This window comes from Fundulus heteroclitus, chromosome 5 (assembly GCF_011125445.2).
Source record: "Fundulus heteroclitus isolate FHET01 chromosome 5, MU-UCD_Fhet_4.1, whole genome shotgun sequence".
In the NCBI taxonomy this organism is placed as follows: domain Eukaryota; kingdom Metazoa; phylum Chordata; class Actinopteri; order Cyprinodontiformes; family Fundulidae; genus Fundulus; species Fundulus heteroclitus.
The window spans coordinates 23,442,850-23,464,189 of NC_046365.1; the positions used below are offsets into that span (position 1 = coordinate 23,442,850).

Genomic DNA, 21,340 nt, shown 5'->3' on the forward strand with positions numbered 1-21,340 from the left:
CGGGAGGTCCATCAGACTCTTGTTTTTTCTGAATGACTGTCTGTTATGACCTGCCCTTTGAGGGTAGTTTTCTGTTGAGGGACTTGTATTTTCGATATTGTTTTTCTTTTTCAGATTCTGACCCTCCAGCCTGTAACCCCCTCCACCCGCCCGGTTGGACTTTCCTTTTGTTTTGTTTGTACTTTTCGAGACGGTTGAGGGCGTCTAGGATCCGCCCTTGAGGGAGGGGCTCTGTAACGTTCTGTTGTGGTTTTGGTTTAGCATTATTTCTGTTTCTTGTGTTAGAGTTATGCTTAGCCTGTTTTTGTTATCTGGCCTTTGTTATTAGTTTATTTCAGCCCTTGCCTGTTTAGCCTTATTTCTTACCTTAAGTTTTTGTCTATCAGTCTGTTGCTCCCTTTATTATTTCCACCTGTTTTGGTTAATTAGTCCCGCCCTGCTCTTCTGTTCCGTTCGTCTATTTAAGCCCACCTTCGTTTCTGCTCAGTTGCTGGATTATCTCGTCTCGTCCCTGTCCGTTACCTCATGGTAAGAGCTTTGCAGCCTCTGTTTATGTTATATGTTGTTTACCCCGAATTATCTGTCCTGTTTTTTGAGTCTGTCCCAGCCTTTTTTTTACCCTGGAGGGTCCGTCATCTTTTTCAATAAAAACCCTTTTTTTAGCATAAGCTCCGTGTTTGGCTTAACTTTGGATTCACCACATCAAATCATTACAGTATCATTATCATTACAAATCATTATTAGAAATTATGTACAATAAGTAGGTTACATTGAAAGCAGTGGCTGTAACATTAACAAATTTGGAAGAAGCCTTGTTTTGGTTACTGTTATGTACAGAAAAAGAAGAGCAATATTTAACAACAGGGAAACATCCTTCACACCTTGTTATTTGGTCAGAAAATATTTACTCATGATGTAACAGCTTTCCTCACTGGTTCATTCTCTTGCCTTGTTCTGTTGTCTGCAAACACATTTTTTCATACCTGATGCAATTTGTTGCAGTGTTTATATATCTAAAAGGGCTTTTAATGTGCCATAACAGAAAAAAAAATTATGAAGGGAAGAACCCAAATCCATCTACAAATATGGAAAAAAACAACAAAAAACTTTTAGCTCCAGAACTGTGAACATCAAAGTCTAACAACCTCAGGGAGAATATATTAAAGATGGAAGCTGGAGTCAGACAGAACAGCACAGGATTATGGGATGCTTATACTTAAAGCATCTATTGATTCATTTATCAGTTAAAAGTTTACTTTCGTTTTATTTGCACATCTGAGACCTGATCACATGCATGCTTCGCTGTATTTCTGCCCAGTCTGTTATATTATTCATCAGCCTTGAGGAAGGATGGGCAGTGACATGTTAAAATAGGACAACAGCAGTTTATCTTGCAAGTGTCTGCCTAAATATTTAATTTTCCCTCTGAGAAGCATAGCAGAACACAAGCTGCTGTTACGTGGAGCTGAGACCCAGAAGACAAACTCAGTGAAAGAAGAGTTTAGGGTCGTGGTTATCACATCTGTCTGTAATTGGTTCAGACATTTTTACATTTTCTTTTCTTACTCTATGGTTTATGGATAAACATGAATTTCTCTGAGGATCTCTCAAGAAATAATTGAGCTGCCTGCGTGTGTGTGTGTTTGATGTGGCTGCCTGAGCACAAGCTTTGATGACCCTGCAATCGCAAGGGCAAAAACAAACACGCAATCCTCGCAGGCTCAATCAAGCTGCAGGGTATCAATTATTCCTCTCTTTTTCATTGAGTTTAGTGCTCTCCTCTGTCTACAGCCCGCTGCAGTCGCCATGTGAGGCACACTTAAGACACAGAGACTTCAGGTTGCTGTTTCTACCGCATGTCGGTAGAAAAAGCTACTCTTCGCTGTAGCTTTTTAACCTTATATACAATACAATTTTTTTTAGGACGATTTCATCAAGTAAGAATAAAGAAGCTAATCAAACCAACCTGGCTACTATGTTAAAAATGTAATCACTATCCACTTATTATATCACAAATTGTTATTAATCCCATTTTTGGAAAGGTGAATTAAGCCACACCAGGCCTGATTATCACAAGACCTGTTGAATCAAGAAATGAAATTATATATATATATATATATATATATATATATATATATATATATATATATATATATAGAGAGAGAGAGAGAGAGAGAGAGATAAGACCTTTGCTTTCTTATCTATTCTTAATTTTTCTTAAATTGGGAAATAATGTTGCTTTTTTGTGATCTCTTAGCAGATGCTCTAAAAAGAGAAAACTTACATGAATTGCTTCAATTGGAAACAATTAATTAAATTAAGTTGGTACAACTTATTTTATGTAGTTTATAAAATAAACCATTGTAAATAAATTAAGTTAGGCAAACTTGGGCGCGCATGTGGCGCAGCGGGTAGCGCGACCCATATACAGAAGCCTTAAGGCCCATTCATACCTCACGTAAAAGACGGATACGGATACGTGTGGAGTGTTTCATACGTTCTAACCGTCGATTTCGTCCGTACTTTGACACGAAAATTGGGAGCTTACGCTTACGGACGAAACGGATCAATACGGAGCAATACTACCGGAAACGGTGGGGGCGCTATTGAGTTTGTAGTACAATATGTCAACAAAATCACGAAGAAGGTTGTAATTCTGGGCTTTAAACAATGGCGGGATTCGAGGAACAACTTGCGGAGCTTGTCCGCAACTACCCACACATATGATGTGTCGTGTCCGGGGCACAGGGACAAACAAAAAGTTTACTTACGGAGCAAATACAACAAAATCACGTATTGGACCGTCGCCGTGTTTGATCAGTGACGAATCATTGGCGCTCAGCACTGCCACCTAGAGGGAATATTGGTTATTGCGCACCTCAACGGACGGAGGTATGAAGGACTCAACGGATAGAACGCACGGACAGAAATACGGACGTGCAGGCCAAACGTAGGGTATGAATGGGCCTTTAGTCCTCGACACGGTCAACCCGGGTTCGAATCCGACCCGCGGTCCTTTGCCGAATGTCTCTCCCCCTCTTCTACCCCCCTTCCTGTCAGCCTACTTTCAGAAAAAGTGAGCCACAAAAAAAAAAAAGTTAGGTAAACTTAATTCAAATACTTGTTACCAATTGAAGCAATTCGTTTAAGTTTTTTCAACAGTTACTTAACAAGGGGGGCAATTAACATTCCACTAGGGGCAGTATCATAATAATTGCAAAGGCGAAACATGAACAGAGTAGGAATGTTCACATCTGGGTCTAGATTTGGGCAACATCTGTGTGACATGCTAGTTGATGTGCCTTTCCCTGGTATAATTTGTGTGTTTATCTTAAGGATTCCTTAAAAATTAATGGGGAAATTTGCATTAAGATTTTAACAGCAGAGTGCCACGGTCCCTTAGAAGTGATTAACATTTGATGTTGTTTTGGATCTGGATCCAGGAATTTTTTATTCTGCCTTGTCAGAGGTTTCGGCTTCTGGACCTGTTCATACGGTGTGTATTTGTGGTGCGATGCAAATTTTAGGACACAAGGTTTAAACTGTAAAGTTATGGAATTCAAACCCCTCTGCTAATCTATTTATTTGGTTCTTTCTGTTCGTTTGTTCAAACAAAAAAAGTGAACGTTTCCTTGATAATGCTTCCTAATGTGAGGATTCTGCCAAAGCTGCAATAATCCCTGATATGCAGTTATCCTTTAATCTTAGATCTTCTGGCTTGTTTGCTTGCATCCCGTGTTGTACATACCTCTGATTAGTGTGACCTACACAACATTAAACCAAGAAGCCAGCCTCCCCTGACAAACTGACTTTCTGATTGTCTGACTGAAGGCCAGTTTAACGGCAGGTCACTGAACTACCGTGCATCTTCACAGGCTTGCATGCGCAGGCAACCTGAATAATTTATTTAGCCGATTTTTAGACGATCTTAGCGAATGGCCTTGTGAAATTACCTCGTATTGATTCTGTAAATTGAGAGAAGAAGAAGGAGAGACAGGAAGAAAGTGGCGCTTCAAACAGTACAGAGCTCTGTGGATGCACTAGTTTGGGTGTTTGTGTTCAGACTCGGTGGTTCTGAAGCATGTGGCTCTGTCTTTTTAAATCATTAGTTTTTGACTCTTCCTTCAGCAGTTACCACATTAAAGGGAATAGCTGGCTTATGAAGTATAGATTTCAAATGTAAGACAAGAGTCAAACTGATCAGCTAGCATTAGTAAACATTATGGTGGACAAGGGACCTCTGTCAGGTTTGTAGGTAGATTCTGAAGCATTCGGGTTGTATTTGAATTTCAAGTGGTTCCGTATTACGTGTTTGAGGCACTTGTAATATGGCTCAAGCTCATGCATATTTTAATTAGTTTTTTACTGCATATTGTCCATTGTGCATTATTCTTTTGTCTTCTATAGTTGTCGTCAAATGGATTGCTGAAGATCTCTGGTACTAAAAACGAGCTAAATTGCTTCAATATGTCTTAATGTCACCAAACCCCTTCAGTATGAGAATTTGATACAAAAACAAGCAAAAAAAAAAAAAAAAAAACACAAGAAAACCACAAAATGACGGGGTTAAAATAGCCCTGGCTGGTTGTCCCATGCCTTATGTGATGTCACTAGACACAAATGTTTGCAAAGACTTTTTTTAGGGGACAGTAGATTCCTTTCTTCGTTAAATAACTGTTACGATAAAACAGGAAAACAAGGAACAAAAACGACCATCTTGTTCTGTAAATGGAAGACTATAACAAAAGTATATGATTCTACAAAAAGGTCTGGCTGGTAGCTTTTTAAAATGCCCTTGAACCTGCTTTATAAACTTTGAGATTATGAGTTACAAAGAGTTAACAACTGGTGTAGCACTAAAAATGAAAAAAAGGGATTCCTATCAGTGATTTATTCAGTGTGGGAGCAGCATGTCCCAAGCCAATCTATCAGATCTCTTTGTGGGAAATTCAGAGCCTTTCACCAGAGCTCTGGTGTACAGAGGTGGAATATAAGGAGCTTAGCACCCACATTATTCTGCAATAATCACATTATCTATAGACTTCTCGCTCCAACCTGCACCAAACCCCTCTTTCCTCTACACATCTCTCATATCCTAATAAATCCAATTTTGGTTTCAACACCCTGCCCATAACTTAATCAACAAATGCCGTCCAAGGGTGCTTCGTGTTTATCCATTTTATGACTCTCCTTGAGGAGGTCACAGATGTTCGGTGAAAAATAAAAAGTTTCACACTGAACAATTATCAGTGAATAACTATGATGCAGAGCTAACTATCATCTCACTCTTTAGCACCATCCACGGACTTTCTATCAGATTCAAGTTAGGACTCAGGCTGGGCCCCTACAAAACATAACTTTATTAATATCCCTGCCAAGGGCATGAATAAATTTAGGCTAAACTGTATGAAGGTGTGTTGAGATTGGGTCTAAATGTGAAGAATAAAACAGGATTTTAGTGAAACATTGAGTCCTTTTATGTTTTAAAAGTATATCTGTGGCTTTTAGCCCCCATTTGTAACAGAGTGTGTTTAATAGCGCCAAAGGTGTGAACTTCACAATGTTCCACTGCCTCAGGCCGTGGTTTGTCACTTTTACTGTGATGTGGAGTTTTCTAAAAACAAAATCATGTTAGAGGATCAACTGAATGCCGGGGAAGGGAATTTTGATGTGCTTTAAGTGCCCCCAGATGGTTAGGTGATTATTAGCTAGATTAATCAAAAAGTAGTTCATTTCTGCACTATTTGAGGTATGTGAGAGCTTTGCCACTTACTTACTGTTCACTTTTACTATAGTATTAACAGATTTATAATGTGGCAGATTTAGATTGTTAAATGTCAAAGCATATAATTAAACCCTGCTCTGTTGCCTCACACACACTGTTGCAGTGAGGCAAAAATACACAGAATGTCTAAAACTGGTCTGGACATTTGTACAAGAAGGTGATGACAGGCCCTGCCGACATGTCTCCAAAGAATATCTGGAACGAATCATACTGTGTGGCAGGCACTGGCCTATTTTTTGCTCCAACATGACCACAGGGTCACCCAATGCGTGGAAATCCAGCACGTATCAGAGGCGAGTGCGCCCCTGTGCAATATCACTTAAATGTCAAATGACTCAATACCGAATCGACGCAAAGTTTGTATTCTTTACAGCCAGGTAATGAAAACGGCTTATAGATTTACCATGCTGGCATTTCTGCAATTTAAAAATCTTTGATTTTTTTCTTGATGTGTTTTTTTTAATGTGATAAATCCGTTTAAGCCTGAGGACATAAGCTGTGGTCATATTCCTGTGGAGTTGCTTTGCCAGTACAGTTATTTCCTGAAAGTTTTTTTGTTGCTTGACCTTCAATTGTAAATGAAGGTCAACTCAAGTCTGGTCACATAAATAGCAAATTGAGGGCCATTCTGGAGATTGGGAATGTTGTAAAGGTTTTGTGCTTTGGTATATTCACATGGGTTTCGTGGTGACATTTAGAAATGTGATTTAGCAGACACTTCTTTGTGCTAATGGATGTCTGCGTCATCACATTTCCTCTCCTGTGTTTCAGTTTCATGACTTTGCATTTACAACCCTGGCCAAGTTTACGTCAAACATGGAAGCCACCTGAAGCGCATATATTTATTGTTCCCTGTCCTGGCCAAAAATGTCCTTTCAGTGGATTAGAGATGAATGCAAAGTTTAATCTGGCAGTTTTGAACCAGTTAGGTAGGTAGGTAGGTAGGTTGGTTGGTTTAAGTACTGAATATCCAGGGTAACATATGAAAGTTTATTCATTGGTCATTGGCCATGCTGGCCCCACTTTAAGGTCTAATTGTGCCCACACTGCCATGGCAGCACTCCAAATATTTTTAATATAATGGTCTTGGTGTTTATAAATTAATTTAATGTCATTGTTAGGCCTTGTGCACATAGTATTATGCACGTTGCTTCCGGTGGAATAAGACTTCAAAAAGGTGGTAAAACGTCCACGCCTCCAAATTGCACATATATACTGTGTACATATGACTGTGGTGGCATCACATTTTATCTGTGTTCCTCTGTGAAGTTGGAATGCATGGCAATAGTGGGACAAAGGCACAAACAGCTGATGCAGTTGGGGTAGTACAGTATGAAAACCTTGTCTAAATGGTGCTATGAAAGCAGGGGCTGAAAGGCCTAATGATAAAAGATAACTACATATAAAGAATCCACAAAACTCAGCAGATGTTCTGTGCTTTTATTAAATTAAACTGCTTCCCTCTTGTTTTTGCTCTCACAAGAAACCTGAATAATGTGATAGCGCTATAAAAGAATCCAGATCATGTCGTTGTGTTACCCATATGGTTATATCCGGTAAAGTTTATTCAACCAGATCCCTGGATCCAAGAAAGCCCAGTGCAACTCAGATAATAAAAGTGGCATTTATGCAGCATTTAATTGGCTGGAATCAATATATTGTATCTTTTTTTTTTTTTAACAAAAACTGATAGTCCCTTTGCAGTCTGTTGGATAACATTGTAAGTTCGCAAAAGCAGTAGAGGTGAGTCTGCAGAAACCTTGCAGTAAATATAGATTAGTTCAAGGGGTGGCAATAGCTCAGCAAAATTTACACCTTGTAGGTGTTGAGGCTATAATATTTGAATTAGGGTAAATTTACTCCTGCGCTATAGCTACAATGGTCCCACTGCTGAAATAAAGGCAATTGTCTCTTGTACTACCACATACACATTATTAAACCTGTGATTTGTAGTGTGGTTGAGTTGATAATGCAACACTTATGGGCTAGGCAGCTAACTGCGGCTACAAAAGCAGCATCAGAAAAGTGTCCTTTTAAGGAGCCTGAGGTGTGGAAAAAAAACAGGAGGCAATGCTTTTAGGTTTGGTGGATGTATATTAGGTAATTGAATAAAAACAGACAATTACAGCAACACAATAAGACACAAGAGAATTAACTCAAAACAAATTAATTTCAAAATCATAAAGTCCATTGTCCATTTCTAGCTCTAGCTAGGATCTGATCCGACAGGGGGGGGGGGGGAAACCCCGACCTAAAAGGGTCAGAAAACCCATTGAGTTTTATCAAGAACAATTAAGTGCAGATATAATACAAAGGAAACAATTATTAAATTTAAGCATTTAGTTTATGCATACTTAATGCAATAATTATATTCCTAACAATTAGACAAACATTTCAAATTAACCATAATTCAAATAAAGTTAAACAAATAAAGTATCACATTTCAAGCTTAATCAATTTAAAGTTAAAATTAAAGTTAAAGTGTATTTTCAAAATATTAAATCAAGAAAAATAAAACAAATTGTCAAATACTCAAGCAGAGTGAGAGAAAGGGAAAAAAATACACATACTGCACAATAGCAACTTAAGTGTAGCTACACTCTGTTCAGATCAATCTTGTTTTAAACACTGCTTCAGAACCAAGGTAAACATGTCAAACACGCACAAAATTCATAAAGCAAGTTACCTTTTCAAAGAGAGTGGGGTGTACTTAGCCACAATCAGCTCTGACAGAATCCCAGCAATGGTCCAAGTAAACAATGCCAATGATTCTAATAAAACAATGCTCTAATGAGCAATCAAAAAGAAATACCACAAGAAAGTCTGTAAGAGATGTCTGTTTCATCTTCTATCAGAAAAAAAACCTACCATACTGTATATCAGCCAGGGATATGAATAATTTATTTAAGAAATATAATATTTAGTTTTAACAATTTCACAGTTTTCTTCAGTGTTGCATAGTACTTACATTTTCAAACTTAGTTTTGTATATTTTCTTTTTTCGTGTTGTTTTTAATTTCTTCTTTTTGTTCAAAGTTTTTGTCTTTATGGAAGCATTTAACTGACAGACCTAATGAACAAATTATTGAGCAGTATCTCATTAAAATGAGAAAGTTACCTTGTAAAAACAATAATGTTTCTTTTTAATAATGAGATAGTTATCTCCTTTTAACGACATGATCTTTTCCTGGTTTTTATCCATTTGACACTATCTAGTCATTTTAACTGCTGCATATAAACCTCAGTTAATTCACCTTGTAAGTTTACAATTTACAAAATTTGATTCAATGTTTTATTAAATAAAATGACACCAAGAAAGAGTATTCTTAATTTACCAGACGTAATTTAATTATGTATTAAGCTTTCACTTGTTATGATCATCATCACAACCTTGGCAAGTCTTGCCAAACAATGCGAGCGATAAATCTAGAAAATATATATATTATTACACATCAACATAATAGTAGACACCTTTATCACAGAAACTACATCTAAACACCAATATTCATATTACTAAACAGCCTAATGTTTAATAAACATCAATCAACAAGTATGAAATGAATAACAGAAGACACAAACTGGATGTCAAAAGTCAGTAAAGGGAGATATAAAAGCAAGAACATTTATATCAGTATAACATTTTACACTATTTACAATGAGGCTATTTAAACTCCCAACTAGCGCAGATCACCTCTTCGCCCGGCAGAACTCCTGCACATAACTTTGCACATCTGCTGTATGTGTCTAGGTGTTAGTGCAGCTTATCTGCACCTGGCATTACCTCCTTTTTCGAGCTTGCTGCACGCTTGAGTCCTGATGGCTTAGATGACCCCCTTGTTCCACCTGACTTGATGGATGAGCTCCAAGCTCCTCTCTGCAAACGTCCGTTGCGTGATCTTTGTGCCAGTGCACTTCTGGAAGGTCCGGTATGTTTTAAAGCCCAGCAGTGAGCTATCTCCATGTACCACCACCCCTTTGTTTCATTTAAATTTTTTATCTGCCGTCTCCCTGGAGGTTCAGCCGGCTGAACAACTGTCCACAAAAACCCCATTTCCCATTTCCACCACCCAGGAGGACGCTAGGGTCACTTCTCTCTTGACATCAGGTTCGGCGGGTTGTTCACTAAGTCATGATAATAAAGTTTAAACAAATTATTCTCATGTGATAATTCAGCATTGTAACATTATTATTTAGCAACCTGTTGATGTAGCCTACAGACTGTAGCTAGGCCAGCGAAAAGCTCACCTGACATTTCTGTTGTGATGACAGCGTGTGGCTGTCAGAAAACATCAGGCGTCTCCTTTTCCTCGGGATGTCATACTTTTGCTGCGATCAGACTCATTTTCCCAGGCCGGATCGTAAACACATCCACCATTCAATGACTTACTTCGCAATTTCTCTGTTTTGAAATACGTATCCTCTCGCAGATTTCTTCTTAGTAAAGTGTCTCCATCTCCGTTTCCCATCACGCTTCATTCCATCAACGAAATCAAATGTCCCTGAAATGTGATGTCATGCCATAAAACTGTATCTAATTTTTTTACTGGAAAACTACCTCGCTATAATGAGAAACTTTCTCATTTCTACGAGAAACCCGTCTTGTTATAACAAGACACTTTCTCGTTATAACGACATATAGCTCCATACTATTTTTTATCATGTGACAGTGAAACGCTTCAGTATGTTTGCAATGAATAAATATACAAGTATAATTACAAATTCGTCCACCAAAGCGTGACGCAGACAAATAACTTTCGGATTTATAGTCCTCCAAGAAAACAACCCACATTTGCTAGATTTTATGGAGGTAAAGAAAAGGAGACCGTGTTAAACCGAATTTAAACTGTTTTTATCTTAAAGTGTCATAAGTCCTGTACAATAAGTCCCTCGCAAATCTGTTACAGAGTACAGTATAACTGTGCATATATTGATATGTATTGATTATATTCTTAAAATAGTATAGGATTCAGTTACAGCCTTCAGTCTTTTATGTTAGAACTCAACGAAAGAATTAAACTTCCTGTACATTTTCCACCGTAACCCTCTTTGAGCTAAAGTGATGAAATGTGCCTCAGTTCACACACCCTGACCTCCATATAAAATATACCCTCAGTTTACTGCAAGTAAGCGATTTTTTTTTTCTGTATTTGTACCGTCTTCCCTCACTCCCCTATTTATTCTGTGGAAATAAATAATGTGAGCGAACAAGAGGCTGGAAAAACAGTGGAAGTGGTCTTTGGGATCTTGGGCACAATGTGGCTGTCACAGGAGTGTTATGAATCTTTAATGTGGAGATGTTGCCCCGGCCAAGGGGAGGAAATGTGCTGAAAACATGATTATGGACTCCTTGGGAGGCAGAGATTGTTGGCTGAGAGAGAAAAAGATATCAAGCAAGGCGGTGAGGATAAAAGAATTTTGAAGGGCAAAGGAGGCAAATAGGGAAAACATTTTTTTTTTTAAAAGCTTAAACTGCTTGAAGGGAAGCCATTTGTTCTGCAGGTTGGGTGGGCGACCATGTTTACTGACTGAGCTATCCGTACATACAAAGCCGTGCACATACAAAGTGCAGAGATGCAATGGATGCAGCATCCTGTGCTCTGAAAGTTTCGGTCCACAGAACTTGGTTTGACAGCACCGTTTTTTTTTTTTTCGTTTTTTTTCTGAGGGACAGAAATAAAGCAGGGCAGCAGTCTTGGGTCAAAGATGTCAGACAGAGTCAAGGCCCTGCCTTCTGTTTAGAGACGCTAAAGCTGAAAGAGCAGCCTTACATCTATCACCGAGTGGCAGCGTGACTTAACTTTTACTGCACAAAGCCGCAGACCGTCACTCATCCCGCAAAGTGATTGCTTTATCTCACCGTCTGTCCCCCTTTGTCAGCCGTGATTAAGGTTGATATAAATCAATCTGCGTGGGCGTGTGCCTGAAGAGATTCCCATTTAGCCAAGGTGCACCAGTTACGCATGCACTGCTGCTACACAGAAATTGAAATTAGCCGGGCTGGAGCCGGGGGAATGCGGCAGTGGAGGAGACTAATTTGTTTAATTCAACATTTTCCCCAAAATATAAACAAAACATTATATCCAGCTTCAACGTTATTGTGATAATTCTTCAAGGATGGCTGAGAGATCTGTGTTCGTCATCTAAAGTCCTTGCACTCAGTCATCTTTTTAATCTTTCACTGCTGTCTTCAGTAATGGGTTTTGCAGGACGGGAATTAATGTCCACCATGAGCGGCATGTTTTTTTATTGCCTTGTTGCAGCACTGCTGTGTGGGACATCCTCGTATCACTCATTTCTGTCAGATCGCGGCATTATCGTGGTCTCTTATGGTCGACACACAAGCCGGTCCAAGTCGACAAGAAACACACCGTCCTAAATGTGTTTTGTTTACTGACTTCAAAACGTATGTAATCATCTCAAGACATGAGCTGCTAAGAAATCCTAATGGCAAAATAATAGCCTTTCTCTGTCAAAATCCCAGGCTTTTGATTGCTATACAATTAAGGGCCTGATACATTTTCTTTTTTTTCAGCTTCAATGTGAAGTAAATCATGAATAATTCAACTGATAAACTAACAAATCTGCTAGGAGTTAAAAAAAAAAATAGGAGCCATATTAGCAGCTTGTAATTACATTTTATTATTCAGTCTCTTTTGGAAGGAGTCTATTAGAGTTCCACATCTTGACTTAGTTAGATTTGCCACTCTAGCCCAAATCATATGACCTTTCAGATTTATGATTTTTATTGTTCATAACTTTATCCACCGTGACACAACGACACAAACCAGAGCTCCGCCTGAAGAAAACAAACCCTAGATTAGAAGTTTGCCACCACATTGTTTTACTGTGTATCTATATCTATATCAATATCTATATCTATATATAGATATAGATATCTGCTCTTCAACACATTGGTATGAATAAACCTCCTTATTGTCTCAAACTTGACAGAAAAACAAACTTTAAAGCACAGGAAAAGTATGTCACAAAGGTTTAGTGGCTTGAACCTAAAAATCATTAAACAGCACATTACTACACAAGTCATCACTTTATTATGAAAAGAGGGATTGGGCAATTTCCCCTTTTTTTGTTCAGGTTACTTTTCTTTGTTTGGTGAGGTTTTTAATGTAAGGTGAAGACTGTTTTCTGGGCTAGGGGTTAGGTTTAGGACTGAGGAGTCAATTAGGTTTAGGTTAGAGTTATGATTAGGTATATACTGGTAAAGGTGAAGAGTTAGACTCAGGGTAGGGCCATAGAAGGGCTTGAAAATCAACAGAAGGTATTGGCACGGTCCTTGCTTTGTATCTTATACGAGGGTGTGTGTGTGTGTGTGTGTGTGTGTGTATGGCACAGATTTAATAAAAAAAAAAATTAGGATAGTATTCCCAGTTCTGTACTTGACATACATTTCAAATGACAGCGGGAACAACTAGTCCATCAAAGTGCTTTATTTATGAATAATTTCCCCTGCTTTGGCTGTCTCAACAAACAAGACATCAGCTCTAAATTAATCACCCCCTCTTTGCTTGTCAGAAGAACACTTTTAAGACTTCTCTCCTCCTCTGTGTCTCCCCTCTTTCTTTTTTTTCTGCTACAGCTTTGATATCAGCAGGCTGCTGCACCAACAACTGCAGAAATGTCAAGCTGTGGGACAGGTAAACCTCTCTGCACATTATTATGCCTTTTCTCCATAAACCTCCTTTGTGTTAATTAGAGACTCTGAGAGAAGACAAACAGTCAGTGAAGGGCATTGTCAGTTTTTTACCACGAGGGTCCATGATCCTGTAATTAGCTCCCATTATTCTGTTCCAACAACCAGTGTGCCTCTCTTAACGGCTGTCTTGAAACCTATTCACATTTGCTTTAGGTTGGAGGGTTTCGATCTGCCAGGGCTTACATAAAGTAAGAAAATATGCCTTGGTGAGAGTGGCCTGAAATACGGCAGTATTTGCTCCTAGTTTATTATAACAATCATTGAGAAATAAACATCAGACAAACAGTCTGGTCCCGACTGAATGCAGCGTCATTTTGAGCGATTCTCCACCGCACGTGTTCCCGTGCTCGCTCCGGTGGAATCAGTGGGTCTATATTGGGGCTATAGAGTTAGAGGTGACCCTATCCTGTCTCTATATGCCATTCTACATCTTCAATCAGGCCTCAGTGGGAGGCCGATATGGCTCTGTTAATATTTAATGAATGCGAGACACGGCGCACCTGCCTATAGTGAGCAGTGGGCATTCCTTGCTGCTCCTGTTGCAAAACGCTGTGTACCACCCCAGTGTAAGGGTACCCTTCCCTTTCATGTTGCGTCCTTCACAGTTATCAGATGTAGAGGAGAGGAAAATGTAGTCTGCTGATGATTTGCAGGCTCAGAGAAAATTAAGAAGATTGTTTTAACGCTGCAGACCTGCCCTCGTCATCCTTTGGCTTTCTGCTGCAGCGGAGGACAGATGCAAGCAGCCTCACGACATTCAGGAGCACAGAAAGGTTCCTGAATGTCTGTAGGATAGAAACGCTTAGGTCCTATCCTACAAATGCTGCCACTATTATTACTTCTAATGGCATTTTTAAAACGCCATTAGAAGTGTTCAAGTAGGGACACACCTAGATGTGTTGTTAGGATACCGAAACATTGGGGCCTTCATCCAAGTAGTTGAATTTTTATGCGACAGCAACATCATATTAGTTAATTTACCATCAAAAATAATTTAGGACATGACATGCTTAGGCTGGGTTTTCAATAAATGTAAATTATGCTGAAATTTCTAAAATCATTTTACTTGGTGCTTTGTATTGTCCTTACCTGAGTTTCTACTCCCTTTCTTCAGGTTATATCATGTATAATACATTATGAAGTAATCAAATCTAAGTTTTTTTTTTTCTTTTGGTCTTTGTCAGTTTTTTGATTCGTAAAACACAATTATCAATATCATTTATGCCTCTAAATGTTGCATAATGAACCTCGTCTCTAGTCATTCATTCACTTACTTTTTTCCTTCGTCTTAGTTGTTCAGACACCTAGTAAATGCACATTGTTAATACAATAGATGATAAACCCGAAGCATGATGATTTCAGGATTTGCAGGAATTGTATTCTCTGGATTCCATTCCAGTTTTGTCCACACTCTTGTTCACTCTTCAGTCCCATTCAAGTCAGTTTATTTATATAGCACCAATTCACAACCCATGTCATATCAATGCATTTTACAAATTCAATTCTATCAAATTATATAGACAGAGTGGTTAAAATGTTTTTATTTAAGGGAACCGAGCAGATTGCATTGAGTCATATAGCAGCATTCACTCCCCCTGAATGAAAATTTCTACATGTTCTTTCAGGGGACATGTAACATGCTACAGTGGACAATAATCTGCATTGTGTGGCTGACTTTCCAGCAATCCCTTACACCAAGCATTCATGTAGCGACAGTGGAGAGAAAAACTCCCTTTTAACAGAAAGAAACCTCCAGCAGAACCAGAAAAAGACTCAATGCCAATGGCCATCTGCCACGACTGACTGCGGGTTTGAAAGGACAGAGCAGAAAGAGAACTAAAAGAGTCCAGAAACACTGATCCAGGAGGACTTTCTATGCAAGTGAAAAGTAAGAGTAATTGCAGACTAGCTCCATGGGTGGCTTTATCTGGGAAAGAAACACATTTAAGTAGATAAGCTCTAAGCCAGTTTTCAGGTCAAGACGATGAAAGAGAGCACCTGCAGTTTGGTTTGGTAAATCTCAGCCAATAGCTATGTCTGCAACAGAAACTAAACACTGAATGACAGGGCCAGTCTATGGGAGAACATGACATTTTCAGTTTATTTAGCACCAAATCACTAAATAATGTTATCTCAAAGCTTCTTTGCAAGTCAGGCCCAGACATATGAATTGGAGCAGGAATGAAGTACTAGGACCGGAAAGGAATATTAAAAAGCAGACAAAGGCCGTATAACAACTGCTAATTCACAATATTTTAAAAGACAGCAAGTAAGTGTATGACTGCTTAGAAGCAAAGAAAGTAAACAAACATACAGTAGAGTGGAATATCTGAATATACAGTTCAGTCACTCTAAATTTTATTTTACTAGTTTGTATCTTGATTTTTGCATTTAGAAACCTGTAAACCTGAGTAATTAACCCGTTATTATAACATTGCTAGCAGTATAGTATGGTGAAATAATAATGAAACCACTAATAATAAGGACAATGAACACAGTTTCTGTGGGAAAGCCAGCCGTCTGAATTGGTTAAGAGTGTTTTTTTAGATATAATTTGCATAAAGGACAAGTGATTACGGTTGCGACTTAAAGAAAAACATCACAGTGTGTTCTCCATTCCAGAGGACTCTGCAATGGGACTAAAATCCAAAACAACGAGGAGAAATGTCCTGCTACTAACCGCACTGTCAGAAATCACTTCACTATCGCTGGGCTTGCAATTAAAAAGATATCAGTTCATTGACTCTTACTTGTGCATGTGCATCAAAATGGCAGGAAAACAGTCCTCTAACATTGGAGCTGTACAGACTTCTGTTGCGTGACATTGCTTTGTTTGGGTGATGCTGTGCAGCGAAGCATTGCACTTCCTCAGACTTTCAGGAGGGAGGGGGGGCAGTGCACCCGAACTGAAACTTCATCCCATCTACATGGACATTTTCAGGGGTGGACAAGTAAAAGAGTGTTCCATTTTCTAGCCTTTCCAGGTGATCTATTGAATTCCAAAAGGAGCACTGATCTCAACTTTATGTACAATTTCACAAATCAGGTGCAGGTACTATTAGTTTTTATATGTAGGTTCACTTGCAGAAGAGTTCTAGTGCACAACTCTGTCCAATAAGCTCTAGGTGGCATAAATACTAAAGGAGAAGATTGTGATGACTTATTGGATTGAATTCAGGACTCAGAGCTTCTCACTAAGGCCGCAGCAATGGCCCGTTTGTCCTGCTTTTGTCCTGTTTTTTCTCTGTTGCAGCTTTAATGATAGCTTAATTACAGCTTAATTACAACTGACTAGCTCAGTTTCATGCTGTGATGGCTTTTTATACCACAACACGTCAAATGTCATCAGTGATTATGGTCTGTTGGTGAATTAGGATGAAGTAACATATGATTAACACTTCATTTTTTAATGCTTCCATTGAGCATTAATGAGCACATACACAATCAGCCCATAACTAATGACTTACAAGCATGAATTGAATTACTAATTGCATTCTTCAGCAGCTCCATTTATGATTAACAGAGAACAGTTTTTCCCCATTTCCCAAAGTCTCTTCTGACTTGTTGCAGTTAAATAAATAATTCAGATCTTGGCATTATATGTGTTAGTACTCTTGTTATTTTACAACTGAGGATGAAAAAGGAAGCATAAGCAAAACTGCACAATGAAATTGCGATTTTTTTTGTGACAGTGCAAAATAGCTAAAGCTATAATAATAATAATATTAAAAGTAATATATCAATAATAATAATAATCAACTTTATTGTCATTGCAACATACATTCCAATGAAATTTGTTTTCTGCATTTAACCCGTCCCCTTGGGGAGCAGTGGGCTGTCACTATGCGGCGCCCTGGGAACAATCTGGGGTTAAGGGTCTTGCTCAAGGACTCAGAGAGGCAGTCTGTGGGTGTTGAACCCAGAACCTCTGGTACACAAGTGCATTGCGGGCATATGCTCTGATTCAAACCACTCTATTGTAGCTCTGGCTGTACGTATATGGTCGTTGACCTCCTGACAGGTGAATCTCTGTCTCATGGTCTCCAGTCGTTTCCAGCTTCAAACAAGTTATTTTTAAATGATTGTTTTATTTCTAATAGTTTTATTATTATTTATGTATTTTGGCACCATCCATATTCCCATCCACTCTGACCAAACTCTGTTTCTCTGCTGATGATTTGCTTTCTTACAGCATGATGCTACCGTCATCATGCTCTTTTCTCTCTCTTCTAACCAGAAAACGTTCTTTCAACTGTTTGTTGCGTCTCCAACATGACTTGATGCAACGTGCATGTGGGACTTTTTTCCAACAAGGCTTTCTTCTTGCTGCAGATTCTTCCTAACCAGGCCAGCCAGATTGACAAGGTGTAGAACTACAGTGCTACACCTTATCAATCTGGGACTGCTCTATTTGAATCTGTTCAGGGAAAGGAGGGAATTTCAGCAGAACTCTCTGAGCTGATTGGGCGAAACGACACTTGGTGCCCGCATACCAAAGGTTGGTTTTAGCCAATCACGGTATCAAATTAAAACGTGCGCAGTAGGCGTTATGAGAAACAACAAGACGGTAAGCTAGTCAAGGCAGGTCTTGCTGTTCTACTATCAAAGAAGAATTTGTGGATTCTTACAAAACAGAAGTGATAGGATCAGCTATGCGTGCGTCCTCCTGCGCTGCCATGTTTATTTTGGTTCAGCTGTCGGTCAGCACACTGAGCTATATTATACACTGGAGTGCTGATTTTGGTGAAAAACTGAAGTCACTGGCCGCCATCTTGCTACTCCCTACTCTCACAGAATCCCATAGGATTTGGTTGCAACAACAAGCAGTTTTATGGCTGTGTGAAAACATTTCATAGGTAATTCTACAGTCAGTGGATGTACTAACACTATCAACTACTAGGAAATTAGGTGCTGAAATATTTTACATGTTATTCATATTAAATATATATATATATATATATATATATATATATATATATATATATATATATATATATATATATATATATATATATATATATATATATATACATACATAAATATGTGTATATGTATATAAGTATATATGTATACATATATGTAAATATATGTTTTTGTATATTGTTATTTATATATTTATAATATATATATATATATATATATATATATATATATATATATATATAAATAAATAAAATGCAAACTATTTCAACACATGACTTTCTCAGTACTTGATAGTTTTAGAACATAACATAAAAGTATATGGCATTTGACATTTTAAAAGTTTTAACCCCCCCAACATGAGAAAATCCTCGTTATTCGATGCTGTAGCGCACGTATTCTCTAGTTACTGGGGGAAAATAGGGAGTACCAATATGGTGGCTGGTGGCTTCAAAGCGACTGGTTCTAACAGCCGGCGATTTGCACTCCATTGTATTATATAGCTCAGTGGCTCAACAGCTCTTGCTTTCAGCGCACCGGTATGTCCCGCCTTAAACCTCAATACTGCAACGTGATTGGCCCGAACCGTTTTTGGTTCAGTCACAAACGGTTGAAGCCGGAACTGTGCAAGATGGATTCCTGTGTGTTTGTGAACGCACAAATACTGCAAATACTACTGAGTTCGGCTTACAGGCAAGGTTAGATTCTTCCACCTGAGCTGTGAATGTCTGTATCTGTCCGTGGTTTCCGTTGGCCTGTTTGCTGTTTTTCTGATGAGTGCTCTAGCTGCCCACCCTCTCAGCTGACCTGTTGTGCCATAATCCTTTCATTTTCAGATGACGAATGAAACAGTTGCAATGTGCGAGGCAAACCTGCTGTGTTCATTGGTCTTCATGTTGCTGGTTGTTCACTACTGCCCTTTAATAAACCTCTAAACTTAAGCCTTCAGGGAGCAAGTGAAATGAAATATGGACACATATGGACTCTATTTTAATGTGAAGGCACTTGGTACCAATGGATTTTATTTTGAAGCACCAGAGTGACTGGGGATGAATATAACATTTTTGTTAATTTCTTTTCTCCAAATTATTTGCTTTGTTGTGTTGGTCTTACAATATGAAATGGCTATAAAATACATGAAGGTTTGTGGTTTTAACATAAAAAATGCCAAAGGTTCAGTGGACATGGGTACCTTTGCCAAATACAGTACTTCTGTCAGGTGTTGTTGCATGCCTTTGAGTTTATTAGGTTAACTCAGAAACAGTCTCAATGATAAACCCTTTTTTCTTCTTCTTCTTCTCTTTTCTTGTCCAGCTTTGACGCCTCCTCTTGACAACTTGACCACCCACGCCTCTCCAAAGAAAGAGGGGTGGTAGTGGGGCAGCCCTCCCGTGACTCTGGTCTTGACAGACTTCAGGGCCTCTGGAAGTCACCCTCCATGGCTCCGGACCGTCTGTAGTCCCAGACCTCTTCCATGTGCACAGCCCTTGAAACAGCCTGCCTCCGTGTTTTCATTTCTACATATCAAGAGTTTGAGCAGATGTGGAATGGGAGTTTTCATTTTTTTTTTTGTTTGTTTTGATGAGAATGCTAATGACGATTTGGAAGACTCACGAGGACTGCCACGGTTAAATGGATCAGAGTGGATATCTCTCAGTGCCAGCTGCGTTATCGCTAACTCCTGGAGAGAAGACAGGGAGGCCGAATGGGGATTGGTGAGGAGATTGGGGACATCGCGCTGTTTGTGCTGCTACCCTCTGTTTACAAATGTAGACCATGATTGGAGAAGCACAGAAAACTGTCAATGCATTGTTGTTTAAGTCACTTCTTTTCCCTCACTCTTTCCTCTTTCGCTTTCCTCCGCTCTCTCCGGGCCTCTACCTAATGTTTAGCGATTTATTACCTTCAACATGTGTAATGAGACCGCAGTAATCTAATGTTCTGAATCCAAATCCAGACGATCACATGGCCGTCATCGTTCCTCGTAAAAGCATCACCACTCTGGCCATTTGAAGTACATGTAAAAACACATTTTTTTTTCTCAAAGATAATCTAGCAAAGAAAAAAAACAACAACAACTTCCTGTGTCTTAAACCAAGATGGTCAACATTACTAGCTGCTGACAGATGTTCTAGTTTAACAAAATGCAATTATCAGGTGTATTTTTTTCTTTTTTGTATTATCTTATGCTCCCTTAAAGCGCCTATATTGAAGGTGGGTAGGAGGTGATACGTTGTCCATATTGTTTTTTTGTTTGTTTGTTTGTTTTTTACAAGGAAGTGACGTCCAAGTAAAAAAGTAGAATATTGGATTAGTTTTCTATATATCTCTATATACAAATATATTATGATTATTATTTTTGACTTACTGGTATTAGAACTATTATATGAAAATGCATATGGTATATCAAATAATAAACAGAAGTGTTTAATCTAAAAGTGGATTGTGTGTTTGTGTTTTTTTTTCAGTTTGCTTATATTTTCTATAATTTGACTATCTTAGGAAGGCTGTTTTATAACTGATGGACTTGAACTAAGCTTGGCTCACTGTGGCAACATTAAACATTGTTTTCTTTTAGAGTGGGCAGTAATCTGACTTTTAGGGAAAACCCGAAAAAAAGTTTCCAATTCCCTCTTTCAGGGCAGAATCCATGTGCCTCCTGCATATTTGGGCCTCAAGGTCAGACTGTTACATACGTACAGTATGTTGCACACTTGAAATTCAGCTTGAACAGCTATGACCGATGGATGGTCGGTCAGGAACTCAATAATCAGATCTTTAGAGCTTATAACCTCTTAGAAGTGGTAAATAGTTTTAACAATACTAATCATTAGTGTGCTAAATACAGTTGAAAATATCAACTCAGTAATATATTACTTTTAATTTCAAAAAGGGCATACTTTATTTTAAATAATCAATTA

General features: G+C 38.6%; 1 protein-coding gene across 2 annotated transcripts in view; it reads left to right on the plus strand.

The window, feature by feature from the left end:
• Window positions 1-20,860, plus strand: part of ccdc85al (coiled-coil domain containing 85A, like) — a 46,906-nt gene extending 26,046 nt beyond the window's left edge. The window contains exons 3-4 of one of the 2 annotated variants that reach the window (XM_036137234.1): window positions 13,383-13,440; window positions 19,734-20,857. In XM_036137234.1, coding sequence (XP_035993127.1) covers window positions 13,383-13,440; window positions 19,734-19,752 — 77 coding nt within the window. In that variant the 3' untranslated portion in view covers window positions 19,753-20,857. Of the gene's footprint in view, window positions 1-13,382; window positions 13,441-19,733 lie in introns of both variants that reach the window. The other variant, XM_036137235.1, reaches the window with a different exon arrangement.
• Window positions 20,861-21,340: the final 480 nt, after the last annotated feature.